Source organism: Coccidioides immitis, assembly GCF_000149335.2.
Source record: "Coccidioides immitis RS genomic scaffold supercont3.5, whole genome shotgun sequence".
NCBI lineage: Eukaryota > Fungi > Ascomycota > Eurotiomycetes > Onygenales > Onygenaceae > Coccidioides > Coccidioides immitis.
Genome location: NW_004504307.1, coordinates 1,498,982 through 1,514,101, shown reverse-complemented (window position 1 = coordinate 1,514,101; position 15,120 = coordinate 1,498,982). Strand labels below are relative to the sequence as shown.

Genomic DNA, 15,120 nt, shown 5'->3' with positions numbered 1-15,120 from the left:
TTTAATTCATATCTGATGGTAGATATCTTTAATATTAATTAGAGTAAACTATATTACTTCTTTCAGTCTGTCTTGCACTTTCTCAATCAGTAATATCAGCTAATAGTTTTTGACTATAATGCTCTTTAACTGTCTGTAATTTATGTATAGTTGTAGAGTTCTGTCTTTCTTTAATGCAAACAGTATTAGATATTCTGCTGGTAATATCAACTCTCTTATATAATCTTTCTGAAGATTATTCTTGATATATTTCTTCACCTCAGCTGATTCTTTTTTATTCAACCTGTATATTAGCAGTTTTATTGGTTGTTTTTCTTCTTGTAGCTTTATCTTATAGTTTTAAGATTTGTGCTTTGATAAGCTGTTGCTCCAATTCCTCTTTCTGAATATATTAATGTATTTTCAAAATTCTTCTAGTAGAGTCTTTTTGATTTCTTTATTCTGATTATTCTTTTATACTTGCAGCTGTACTGAGTTATTAGAGTTCTTTGTAGTTTGATCTGCTTTTTCATCATGAATTGAGTTTCTATGAATCTTTTTAATATTAATTGATTGTTCTCCATGTGGTATCTTCTGATTAATCTGACTTATCATGGCTAGTATCTTGTCTAAATTATTTCTGAGTGTAGATCTCTGCTTATAGCTTTCTGGTTCAAGAGAGCATCTATAGTTTGTCAGTCTAATCTTTTCTTCTTGCCAGTCAATTTCTGGATTGTGCTGTTTTAATCAAGAATATCTCAAGATTATATTATAGTTCTCTAGATTTATCACTTCAAAACACACTTTCTCATAATGTTATTCTATTCTCATTTCAATGAGATATGTCTCTTCTTTAACTTTATCCAGAATTCCTTCTTTCAGTCTTAATAACTGATAGAGATATTTCTTCATTTACTTTATAATATCAGCTTATTTGATGAATCTTCTATCAATAAATAGTCCAGTTGCTTCTGAGTTCACTAAGACTGTTATGTATTTTGATTCAAGTAAGATTACTGTAACTCTGAGATGACAGATTTGTTTATTAGTGACTAACAGTTTTGCTTATCTATTCATACTGCTTACAGACTCTTATTTATGATAGTCTGCTTGTTTTCTAAGTTAATAAGAGTTGTCTTAAGTGTTTATTTGTATATTATGCAATTTTCTTTATTAGTACATCAGATTTTATATATTCTTTGCATGTACTTATTGTCTCTATATTCTATACAGATTTCATATTCTTCTAAATCATGCAGAAATCTTGCCATTTTCTAAAATCTCTTGTTTTTATAGAATTTATATTGGCATTCATACTTAAATTTGTTGTAGCAAGAGTGCTCTGGTTCTTCTATCTCTTTTTGTTTTTCACTTCAGTACTGTTCACATATTGTTATCACTAATAATCTGTTGTTTTCTTCACATGTCATTCAGTACAACTAGTTATCTTGAATTTGTAATGTTCTTGCTGTTGAATATTTTTTCTCTTCAAGTATCTCACTTTTTATAAGACTCAATTTTTTCATGACATTTTCTTTATGTTTCTCAAATTCTAGTATTTTCCAGCTTAGTTCTTTTTTCAATTTCAGTGTGAGCTTTTCTTTTCTGTCCAACTAATATTCTTTATTATTGCTGTTGTCTTATTTCTGGATTACTTACAGCTTCTTTAGTGGTTGTGAGTAATATCTGCTGTTCTTTTCATCTTGATAAATAAAGCAATTATTCTTGTAATAAAAGCTTTAATAAATTCTGGTGTAATCTGAATGTTTTACATATAAGATATTTTATAAATCTGGCATCTTTCATTCTTCTTTCTCAGTATTGCATCTGCAATGCTGGTAATTTTTAATGTTGCAGTTATAGTTTCTGTAATACATGAAGTTTTTTATAATCTGTATCTATTATTCAAACTCTTCTTGTTGTTTCTGATGAAGTTTGCATGAATATTCATAAGTTAAGTATTGAGCATGTTTCTTATATTTTGAATCTTGGATTTTGTTCATTTTTTGTCTGTAATGATATTTGTAGTTAAGTGGTTAAATTCTCCAATCATTGCTTGATTTATTTCTTGTTCTTATATAGAGTTCTTCACATAACTTTTATTTTTTATCATTCAGCTTGTTTTGATACTTTGGTTCACTTTCTGACTGCTGAAGTAGCTTCAGATAAGCTTTCATAATTTGATCTTTGAATATCTCTCTGAACTATTGTTGGAGTTCTTTTTTAATTTGCTCTTTCTGAGTTATCACTCACAAATACTGTTTCACTTCAGAGTCTTCTTCATTTTCTTTTAAGATTGCTCTGAGTTTCTTGTTCTTTTAATCTGTCTTCTTTACTTTATATTGTCTTGCTCAGTATTCTGACTTGACATAATAGAAGTATAGTTTTTTCTTTTTTCTCTGTTTTTTCTCTTTCTTATTGAGAGCATCAAACTTTGTCATGTCCAGCTCTATAAATGTGTATTAATAAGAATTTGACTGTACTTGCTTGCTCTGATCTTGATTTTCTGTGTAATTTAATAGACTGGCTCTTTTCTATAGTGCTTTTCCTTGTTTTTCCATCTTTTGTTCATAAAGTTGATTTCTGATTCTGACTGCTACTTTAATCATTTTAGTCAGGATATGTGGTCATCTTTTCAATTATGCTATTTTGTCTTTAATCTTATTGAATAGCTCTTGATAGAAAGTGTCAGCTAAGATTTTATTATTTTAATCAGTATTGACACAGACTTGCTGGAACCTTATAGTATAGTCTTGTAATGATATCTTTTGTTGTATATGATGTAGCTGCTGAACTGCTACATTTCATTTCTTAACTTCTCTGAAAGTGGTTTTCAATGTCTGAATAAAGATGTTGTAACTGTTAATAATCTTGAGCATGTTGTTGTTCTGATTATCTTCATCTTTTTTGTAGTAATTCTGCAGATAGATATCAAACCAATTAAATGCTGCTTCACAAAGATATAATACTACTATTATTATCTTGTTTTTATTGCTGTTGAGTTCTTTGTCTTTCATATTCATGTAGATGTGTAGTTAACTCAAGAAAGCTTGTAATTTTTCTTACTTGCTCTTGAAGAGTTCTGGTGAATTAACTTTAATTTTATCTTTCTTTTTCTGTTGTCCAGTGAATGAGATGGTCATGATCTGAATCTCAAGCTACTCATTATGATCTTTTAATTCATGATTCTGCTCTCTAAGTTTCTCAGTAATCTGTTTGAGCTGCAAGATTCTATTTATAAGATTTTAAGCATTAACAGCTGGTGCTTTAAATGCAGATATAGTTCCTATATTCTATTAGATCTTGATGTAGAATAAGATCATATCTTTATCTTTTAATGTGATGTGAAAAGTTCTTTCTTTGTACATAATCTCTGAGATTTCAGGTGTATTCTTTTCTGAGTCAGGGATAATTAATATGTTATATATTCACATAATACTCTTGAATCATTAGGGTCAAAGAGTATCACAGTAAGTAATAACAGATTAGGATAGTGATTAATAGTTTAATAATGCTCTGATTAAGCTGGCAGTCTTGCTCTGATGACAAAGAGTTTTCATGCAGGTGTAACAGAGTCAGAGCAAGACTATAGAGTCTTTTCAAAAGTAGTAGAATCAGGTACAGTTGTACAGTATTACAGAACTTCAGTAGTATAGAAAGTAATCAGGATATAAAAGTATCTGATTCAAAGATATCTAGTAAATAAATAAGAAGATTGATCATGATGAACAAGTCTATTGAATCTCTGGTAATGAGTGTTCTTATATACATGATACTTTTCTGGTGATAGTTCCACTAAGCTGTTCTATCTGTTCTACTGCAATATGTTTCCTATATTCTCTGATCAATTCTATTGTGCTCAGTGTGATCAGTCAGCTTATCAGTCCTATTGTTGGTCATATGATTCTTATCTTAAGGTTCTTCTGTAATGGTTTATGATTCTGTCTTGTCAGATGTCATTCAATCATTCTGTGTATTCTGTTGTTGTGCTGCAAGATTCATAACACTTTTAGAGTAAAAACTATGAAAAAACTATTGAAACTTTAGAGAGCAAGAGAGCAAGCTAGTAAATCTAAGATATATGAGTAATTATGTCTCAAAAATCAGTTAGATTAATACTAGCAAGTATATCTTTTAAAGAGAAGTGTCAAACTAGAGAGCTTTTTGCAGAGAAGCTTTCAGAAATCAGCTGAAAATATTCTTAAATTTAGTAGTAAAGACTTACATTCAAGATACCAGAGCCAATATTATAAAAATAAGATATATTCAGAGCAGAAAAGTGAGAAGAGTAGCTGGTTTTTTCAGATATAGCAGCACCAAAAAGCTAGCATATCTTTTATCAGATGGAAAAGATAGCAAACCTGTTAAGTCACTAGAAATCTAGCTTGATTTTTTTCTTAAATGCAGAAAATTTAATAAAAACTGCTATGATTTACAAGATAGTTTATATTATAGCTTGTTTCTAGTCCAAAAACTTAGTTACTATAAGTATTTGAAAAGCTATTTTTCACTAATTGATTCTGATTTCTCAGCTACTAAACAGTATAGAATATACTAGTATTTAGTAGAATTTGGTCAGAATTTGCAGGAATTAATTTGGCTAAGCTATATTAAGAGTATCAAGTTAATAGAACTGATTTAGTGCTGGTGTGAAGCCTGGGGAGCAAAGATCAGATGAGAAGAGATAGAGAGAAGAGATAAGAGTAGATAAGATAAGAGCTTTAGCTTGCTTGGCATACCTCAACAAAGTGTGAGTAAGCAAGAGTCTTAAGAAAAATCAAAATCAGAGTGTTTGGTAAGAGATTTTTCAGATAAAAAAAGTGTAATAACACAACAAATAGTAAAGATATAGTAAAGAGAATTTGGTAGTTTGTTTAAAGAGTATTATTGAGCTTGTCTCTCAAAATTCAGATGAAAAGACCATGTGGTTGCTAAGTAATAGTGTGAGAAGTGTTTCTGACAGGCATGAGGCTGGCACCATTTATTTCCACTTATATCTCAATAACCACCAAGCCAATTCACAAGAAAATTGGAAGGCTTGTTAGGTAGAGAAATAGCTTTCAAATAAATATAGTTTTATCCAGTTTGAATAAGAACTGGCTGAGTTGTGAAAAGAGTGTGGTTGTTGTATATTATTTAAAGAAATCTATCTGCATTCAGAAGTTTAATTAATTTTACTGAGACTTAGTAACACCATGTCTCATTCTTCTAGTTAATATCTGAATTGAAGTCTTTCAATCATGGCATATCTAGAACTATATTTATATTAACCATATTGATTACCACAAATATTTGTCTTACTATCTTTATAATTCTTATAAGATTCATTATAGTAAGTTGGGTCTTACAGATATTATATCAGTTGGTCTTAGCTCTATTCAACATCTTAATAACTTCTATAGACATCTCTGATTGATCTCCATTCAGTTGAAATACTAGTTTATAGAAAATACTGTTTATTGTAGTATCTGAGTTTAATAGTGCAGCTTGCTTTATAAAATCATCTGATAATATAGTCAGTATAGTTGACAGACATATACTGCATCTGCTTGCCTTCTCTATTAAGTTAATATCTCATCTTTCTCATGTTTAACTTAGATCTTGTATATTTACTGGAACTTGTTCAAACTATTTATACAGAACTTTGCTCTGTAGCCTGCTTAATTATATTTTAGATAGAGCTTTTCATTTATTTGTTATTTATGTTTCTTTTTTAATAACTTTAAAAGTAATTTTACAGATATCTTTTTTGTTTATAAAAGACTTTCTTTATTATCTTGTTGAAATACATTTCTTCTCTAAGAGATTAAGATTCTCTGTTTCTTCTTATTTAGATTCTTGTTCTACAGACTTTGTTTCTTCTTTTCTGAGATTAATTTAATAAGAGTTACTTGCTCTCTTAGTTCTGCAACTGTTCATAATTAGTATTTTTATCAAGCTTTAGTTGAATATTTGATCTAAGCTTTATTTGTAGAAAGAGTATGCAGAAGAATTTATCTGATAAATTATTCAAATCTTATTTAAGTTTAGCAATATATATAAAAAATAAGAGTACAGACTGGTTCTTCAATTGAATAGTATTATAGTATTACTGTATTGTATCTCAACTGCAAGTTATTTCAAATGTGATATTGTTCTTACACTATATTTTAAACTTGTTTCATAATGTAAATAATTATTCTCTCTTTATTTTCAATATCTGCTAGTGCATCTGAGATTTGTTATGAAAGTGGTTGAATGCTCAATTAATTCTAACAGTATTTATTACTCTATATAGTAATTTTCTCAGGTGAAACTACTGTCTTATTAAGACTAACTACATTTTACACTTATCAAGTGATTTGTCATAATAATAAGATACTTTTAAAGATTTTATATTATCAAGATTATCTGATTTCTCTATCAGTCACATCTGCAAGAGAAACTCTAAAGAAAAATTATCATTTACTAATTTTTGTTTATATTTAATCTGCTTCTGAAATCTGTATATTTTATTTTATTTATATATATCTGCTAGATTCTTTTGCAGATGTGTTTTCTTTTCTTCAAGAGTTTTTTTCTTTTAGTTTTATCTGATGTATTCAAGAATATATCTCTGTTGTCTGTATTATTAGCTGGTGTTTCACTAATAATTACTTCACTACTTTCAATATCTTTATTATTGTTTGTTTTCTCCACATTAATATTTGTCTCTATTGGATCTGCAACATGAGATATTGTCATGGTTTGTCTTGTAAATCTTGTTAGCATTGTACCAACTTAGACAAATATATGTCAAAGTGTGCAGAATATTAGAGAACCTAATATAGATTTTATAAATGGTTCCAGAATTAGAGTTACAAAAAAGTTAAGTAGATTTAATGCTCACAACTAATAGAAGGGAGTTATGCATAGAACATAAAGATTCTCTAACTAGAAGACTGAATACTGAGATTTCCACAATTTATGCAAATCTTGCAATTCTTATACATTCAGAGTTATGAGTTATGTGAGTTTCTCTGAACATCTGATGTTATCTGATGCTTGGTTGGCCTATATTTATAACAGGAAGAAGACTTGTACAAAGTACTATATATAAAGATATAGCTGAAGATCAAGCCACTAGAGCTTAGAGTAGCAGAATAATCTTGATCTGAAGATAGTATAGTGCTGCTGTAATATTACTTTCCTGTTTAAAGTGCTTGCTCTAAAGTAGCAAAGTAAACTGTTATATAAGCTCAAACTAGCAGATAAGAAGAAAAGAAAAGAGAAAAAGAAAGAAAGAAAGAAATCAAGAAATTAAGAAATTACTTAGCCAGTTTTCTTATTTTCTTATTAATTCAGGCTTCCTCTTTCTCAGTATTTGAGTTTTGTATGCCATTGATTCATAGTGCAGTTTGGCATTTGATAAAAGAAAGTTGGTGGTCATCTAAGTTAATAAAGTTAATGTGAGTTGTATTGAAATTTATAGAGTTACCATAATTGTGATTAGTAGTGAGTGAAGAACTGAAAGAGTGAGAAAATATCTGCTAAGCTGTACAAAAAACTTCTTGTAGATTTATAGAAAATTGAGCTGCTGAGCTAGATAATTATAAATATTAAAATTAGAACCTTGATAAAATATAGCAATCTTTGTAGTGTTAGGCAAATCTTAAGCTCTAGCTTTATAGAGAATTCACTTAAATCTTGCTATATAGACTGGCAAGAAATCAGATTCTTAATTAAAAACATGCAGTCTATTTTCAGCTTTTACTATCTTATTAGAATTGTTGTACATATGGAAAAGTTGTTCTAGAATAGTATTGTAGTTCTAAATATCTGACTCTTTAGTCTAGACTGGTATTCAGAACTGGAACAGGATTCCATTTCCTATTGAAGCTGGTTCTGGTCCTGAATTTAGAAACAGCCAGGATTCCAAATATGAAATCTCAGTTTCATGTTCTATTCTACTCAAGACCTTGAGATTCTATTCCTATCACTATTCCATAAATTATTTCCCAGTCCTGTTCTCAAATAGAAAATTATGTTCTATGTTCCATTTTAGCAGAAAAGATAGACTCTTATTTCTTATTCTGGCTAAATCTATAGTAAGACTGAAATGGGACCAGGTTTTCCAGCTCTATTATATCAAGAGTCAAACTGGTCAAATTTTGCATAGACTGTTACCAAATTTTATTACTTTTTTGATGAAGATAGAACTCTTAGAAAAATCAATTTAATTGTAAAAGAAAAAAAATAAGTATTAAAACTAAGTAATGACTGAAGCCAGCAAATAATTAGAAACTATCTAAATAACAAATTCATTATTCTTGTTATTGTTATTATTCTTGTTATTATTATTATTCTCTTTCTCTTTCTTCTTTTTTCTCTTCTTCTTCTTCTTCTTCTTCTTCTTCTTCTTCTTCTGCTTCTCCAGAACTGGCTTTGTGAACCAGACAGAGACTCTAATATCTGCTATTTGATGGATGGAGACCCTATTAGTGCTGAGGGAAGACAGAGAAATAGTAGTAGGCAGTGGCAGTGGTGATGGAGCAGCAGCAGAAGTAGTTAATGGAGTGAAAGCAGAATGCAAATAGCAGATAGTGGCAGCAGAGATAGGAACAGCAGAGACAGAACAATCAGGCATATTAATTAGACTGAAATAGTTTGATCTGGTTATAGTACTGATGTCAAGAATAAGTTTCATATTATTAGCATTAATTATAATATGCTTATAGTGCACCATTATCATAACAGAGCCTATATTACTTAGTATAATTATTGGTGCTATTATTAATAGTAACTTATACTTAAACAGAGTGCACAAAATTACTTCAGTAGTCTTCTGAAGTAACTTAATAACAGTATGTTGCTAGTAATATTTATGTTCTTGATAACAGAACAAAGTAATTTCCTGAACTAATTACTGAAACAGAGTTACCAGAAGAATTAGCTCTATAAAGCTCTAAAAGTAACAGATTTTCTTGATAGCATCTATTTTATTAATTAGCATCAAGACTGTTACTAAAAATTGTTACTTTTTGATATATAAGTGCCAGACTTTCAATTATAAACTGGAGAGTGAAGGCAGAGATTCTTCTAATTAAAGTTAGTCAGATTAATATCTTTATTAGCTTTATACTAATTACTCTTCTTTAGAGCTTATTCTTTTAATACAGTCTTGTACTACTTCTCTCTGGCTCTGTGAAACAGATGTATACACCAAAAACTAACATCTTATCAGTAAATAATATGCATCAGAGCAGAATTCTGCAAGCACTTATCTCTTAATACAACCCATTATTACAGCACAGTTTGTTATACAGAGAGATGTTGAAGAGCAGTAAATAAAAAAAGAGATCAGAAGAGAGAAAGAAAATTATTAATATTAGTTCTGAAGAGAAAGAAGAAGAAGAGAAAGAGAAAGAAAAGAAAATAGAGACTAATCTTATATTATTATTCTGCAGCTAGTATAGCAACAACATATTAAGCTTGTCCATAGCAATATGTCTGTAGAATATACACAATATATATAGTAATTATTCTATACAAGTACTTGATTAATACACTTCATATTCTTATTATTCTGTAGCTAGTATAGCAACAATATGTTAAGCTTGTCTATAGTAATATATCTGTAGAATATAAATAATATGTATAGAAATTATTTTATACAAGTAGTTAATACACTTTATAATTCTATCATGCAGTGTTGTTAATTCAACTTATTGCATATAATTATGAAGATGAAGCTAAAGTAATATTTAATAAGAGAGAAGATCTGTACAGCATAAGAGTACTGTTAGGTCTTGAAAGATTATTAAAAAGATATATTGAAGATAGAAGAAACAGATCACAAGATACACTATAATATATTGAAGAGAATCTGAGTTAAATATAAGTAGTATGCACTCTTAGTAATTTGCATTAAATTATATTAATATTTATTACAGACAGAATAGCAGTAAGAAGAATTACAAGATGATTAAGAATAAAGCTATTGAACAGTTAATAATTAAGTAATTTATCAAGAATAAGTTAAAGAAATATTATAAGCACTAGCTTATAATATCTCAGCAAAAGAAAAGAGAACAGAAAAAGAAGTATTACTGAGAAAAAATTACAGAGACTAAGAATAAAGCTCAGCAGAACAAGAAGATAAAATTTAAAAATAATAAAATTTGATAACAGTTCTGATATATTTAAATTAAAACAAGCCAGCTGTAGCATATTATTGCTGTATATAAGCAAGCCTGATTCTGTTAAATAATAGCTAAGCTTGAGACTAAGATTATGGTGTATAATTATAATTATCTTGCTGTGGTTAATGTATTGAGAGAGAGAATTAAGAAGAAGATAAGAGAATTTCTGAGCTAATTACAGAATCTGATTAAAGACAACAACAGTCTGCCTGCTTTAGAAAAGATGAAGAAAGATAATTTTAAGATTGTGGTGTTCTCTAATAAGAATAATAAGATGAATAATAAGATGAATAATAATTGAATTATTAATATCTAGAGAAGAAAATTAGGTTTTTAGTTCTTTTTTTATATTAATTTGAGAATGGAGCACTATTAAATTGGCAAAATATTTTATTTTTCTGAAGAAGAATATTCTATTTTATAGATGATAATAATTTTATAGTTGATTACTGTGCAGAATAAAATAAGTCTAACTAGCTGAAAGTTGTCAAATTTTACTTGAACTGTTACCAAATTTTGTTACTTTTTTAACTAAAACAGAACTTAGAAAAATCAATTTAATTATGAAAAAAAAATTTAATTAAATGGCTGAAGCCAGCAAACAAGTAAAATCTACAGAAACTTTTTCAGAATTAACTATAGTTTAACATAGAAAAAAACAATTTGTATTATAAAAGGAGCAGTATTATAAGTTGTTTGTTACTTAGTGATTAACTATTAAAGCTGCTCAGTTAATTAAGAATAAGAAGCATGATGATCTCAACTAGAAGACAAAGCAATGTTATTCTGATTTTTAGTCAAAATTTAATCAGATGGCAGAGTATTCTAAAAGCACTTCAGAAGTGATTTGCAAGCATTATCAAATCTCTTTCAGTTATTCAAGCTTTTCTTGAAATGATACAAGTGATCTGGAGAAGTATTTAATCAGCAAAGATTATATAAAAACTAGTGACAGACAGAGTAATACTCTGATTGACATAATGATAAATCATGAATTCTAATTTTCCAAATATAATGAATTTTAGTAATAGTTCTGGTGTCTTAACAACAATTTTCAAAGTATTCTTGAACAGATTCAGATCTGTCTGTTTCTGAATGCAATTAAGATAATTTTCTCTGGCAGCTTATACAAATATTAATATTCTTGAATCTCTCATTTTATGCTATCAAAAATTCAGTATTTTACATATTAATAATCATGCTCAACTCTATGATAGCATTACAGATAGCCACATGAGAAATATTATATCAGATTAGAAATAATATATATAATTGGCTATTCTGAAATCTCCTCTTTAATTATAATCTAATAATCAAGATATCTCTGGTGGTGAATAATTGAAGAAGTCTCAATAATCTTGTCTTTATGATAATTAATGATTACATTACAAAGAATTAAGAGTACTGTAAGTATTTACTGAATTTTAAAAGTTTAGAAAGTACTTATACTGGCAAAAATATAATAGAGATTCTCTAACAATTATTAATAATATGGAGACTTAAGAGCAATCTTCTTGTAATTACAAGTAATAATACATCAAACAGTAGTATTATATGAGCACATCTTATACATCAGTTGAGACCAGCATTACAGTAGTTAAACAAGATAACTAATTAGAATGCAGACAGTAAAACAATACTCTATCTTGCTTATGTAATTTAACTTATAATTTGAGAGCTGGTTTATAATCTCAAGATTTAGCCAGATAATAATACTCTATCTACTATCTTTAATAAGAGCTTAATTACTGATAATCTAACATCAACAGATATATTTGCAAATACTTGGAAAGATAATAAAATTTAATAATAATCTTGATATACTTGAGTTAATTTACTAATTTTTGCTTAATAATAGATTTGTCTTATTGCTAATATAATCAATATCTTTCTGTAACTTACTGCATATTTCTGAGAATATTAACAAGAGAATTAGTACAAGATAATTCAAGATATTCATACAAGGTAGAATTTCATCTATAAGATATGTGTTTGTATCTTGTTGCTTTAACAAGCTGTAAATTCATGAATTTAAAACTTATCATCAAAATGCTAAAGACTTTGCTTATTAAATCATAACTGAAAGCAGATAGAGTATATAATTAAACTGTTACAGCTATTCAGTTAATTTATCAAGATACTATCTAAAATAACAGATTCAATAATTCATCTAGTATAAATAATCTATAATCATCTGTTCCAGTACTTAGAAAGAGAGAAGGACAAGACCCAACAGTTAATAATAAGAGAAAATATTAAAAAAGCTATCAAAGCTGCCAACTTAAAATTCCAGAGATACTATAGTAATACTAAGTATTTAAAGAGTAAGCTGCTAGCTGTAGCTACTATTCTTCATTTATTACACTATATAAGAGCATATAATTTAGAGAATTGAATCAGTAATAAGTGTAAAACATACTGATAATATATTTCAAGATTTTACAAAAAGTATTATAAGAAATATAAACAGTCAAGAGAAGTAATACTTGATATAAATAATGTATATTTATTATAAGTATTATTCTGATTTTCTCTCTGCTAACTTCTCTAAGATATTAAGTAAATGATTTTTGAGAGATCTTATTAAAGACAAGCAAATTTTCAAAATAAAATGAAGCAATATTTAAATAATAAGAATTTGATATCATCTTGAGCTCTAATTCTGGAACAGTAAAGAATACTAGAGTCTGATTTTTCAACTGTTACTTGAATAGCAAGAGATATTCTAGCTGTATTTTTAACAGAGATTGAAGTAGAATAAGTTTTCAATATTACTTGAAATATATATTATTAATAATAATTACAGCTTCATGCATCTATAATCAAGAAGATTATACTACTTAAACATAAAGACAAGATGCATATACTAAATAAAGCACTTATATTGCATAAGAAGTTAGTCAAGAAAATTATTCAAGATAATTAAAATAATTAAGATATTTTAGAGATTGTATGAGAAGAGATTGCAAGCCTGCTAAATTCACTACTTAATTCAGATAAGAAACAGAAAATATATTAATATTATTAATAAATAGACTCAAGTAGCCAAAGTCTAATAGCTTGCAATATAATTTAATTATACAAAGAGTATTATCAAATTTTGTTACTTTTTAAAGTTGAATAAATTGATAAAATTATATTAGAACTGTTACCAAATTTTGTTATCTTTTGACAACATAAATGAAACTGGAATTTTCAGTCCCATTCTACACTTTACCAGTTCTGTTCTATATATAATATTGAAATCCTAGTTCTATTCTATTTTGTCATAGCCAGATTCCAGGCCCATTCTATTAGCTAGATTTTGATTCTGGTCCCAATTCTATCTTAATTCTAGCTCCCATGGAACTGTTCTAATATGCTGTTAAACAACCCAGTCCCATTCTGTTGAGCTGAGCTTCAACCTAATCCTGTTCTTGAGACAGGAATTGGGACAGGAATCTGGAACTGGGACAGGAAATTCTGAAACCAGATACTACTCTACTTTAGTCTGCAAGAGTTGAGAGAGAATTATAGATTGTACAGAGCTATTAAGATTCAGATAGATATAATAAAATTAAGCTATAGAGACTTTAATAGCAGATCTCTTAATGTGTAGTTTAGACTTGATTAACAGAAGCCAGATATGAAATTTGAGAGTTTAACTAGTAAATTTCTCAGACTCAGATACTTAGAACAGACTTTAAATAAGATTTTAAACAGAGATAACAGCATGATGCTTTTTTTACAACTTGGTTAATCTTTGTGCAAACTAGATGAAACCATATTTGTTTGAAAGCTATTCCTCTATCTAAGAAGCTTTCCAGTTTTCAGGTAAATTGCCTTGCTGGTTGTTGAGATATTAGTAAAAAGTAGATAGTACCAGCTTTGCAGCTTTGCAGCTGTCAGCAACACTTCTCACATCATTACTCAGCAACCACAAGGTTTTTCAATCTGAATTTTGAGAAACAAGCTCAATAACACTTTTTAAACAAATTGTCAAATTTTCTTTATAATATCTCTACTATTTGTTGTGTTATTACACTCTTTCTATCTGAAAAATCTCTTACCAGACACTCTCTGATTTTGATTTTTCTTATCAAGAATCTTGCTTACTCACATTTTGTTGAGGTGTGCCAAAGAAGCTAAAGTTCTTACCTTATCTACTCTTATCTTATCTCTCTACCTTTTCTCATCTAATCTTTGCTTTCCAGGCTTTGCACCAGCACTAAATCAGCTCTATCAACTTAATATTCTTGGTATAGCTGAGCCAAATTGATCTTTGCAAATTCTGATCAATCTCTACTAAATACTAGTATCTTTTATACTGTTTGGTAGCTGAGAAATCAGAATTAATTAGTGAAAAATAGCTTTTCAAACACTTACAGTAACTAAGTTGTTGAATTAGAAACAAGCTATAATATAGACTATCTTGAAAATCAGAGCAGTTTTTATTAATTTTTCTGCATTTAAGAAAAAAATCAAGCTAGATTTCTAGTGACTTGACAGGTTTGCTATCTTTTCCATCTAATAAAAGATATGCTAGCTTTCTAATGCTGCTATATATAAAAAAACCAGCTGTCTTTCTTACTTTTCTGCTCAGAATATATCTTATTTTTATAGTACTAGCTCTGGCATCTTGAATATAAGTTTTTGCTACTAAATTTAAAAATATTCTCAGCTGATTTCTGAAAGCTTCTCTGTAACAAGCTCTTTAGTTTAATATTTCTTCTTAAAAAGTATATCTGCTAGTATTAATCTAACTGATTCTTGAGACATAATTACTTATATCTCTTAGATTTACTAGCTTGCTCTCTTATTCTCTACTCTTTCAATAATTCTTTTATAGTTTTTATTCTAGAAGCTGTTTCTGCAATTACAGTCTTTAAAAAAAAACTATATAGTTTACTAGTTCTCTCCAAAAACTAGTCCAGAATTTAATAAATATAGCTCTGGCTAAGAAAAATCTACTATATTAAGGATTTCAGCTTTCAGTAAAACA

General features: G+C 28.3%; 1 protein-coding gene across 1 annotated transcript; it reads right to left on the bottom strand.

Annotated features, from left to right (window-relative positions):
- Positions 1–8,245: 8,245 nt before the first annotated feature.
- Positions 8,246–8,584, bottom strand: CIMG_13564 (uncharacterized protein; the record flags this gene model as incomplete). Its single annotated transcript, XM_004444777.1, has 1 exon — positions 8,246–8,584. The coding sequence occupies one exon, from the start codon at positions 8,582–8,584 to the stop codon at positions 8,246–8,248; it is 339 nt and encodes a 112-aa protein (XP_004444834.1).
- Between the last annotated feature and the right edge of the window lie 6,536 nt (positions 8,585–15,120).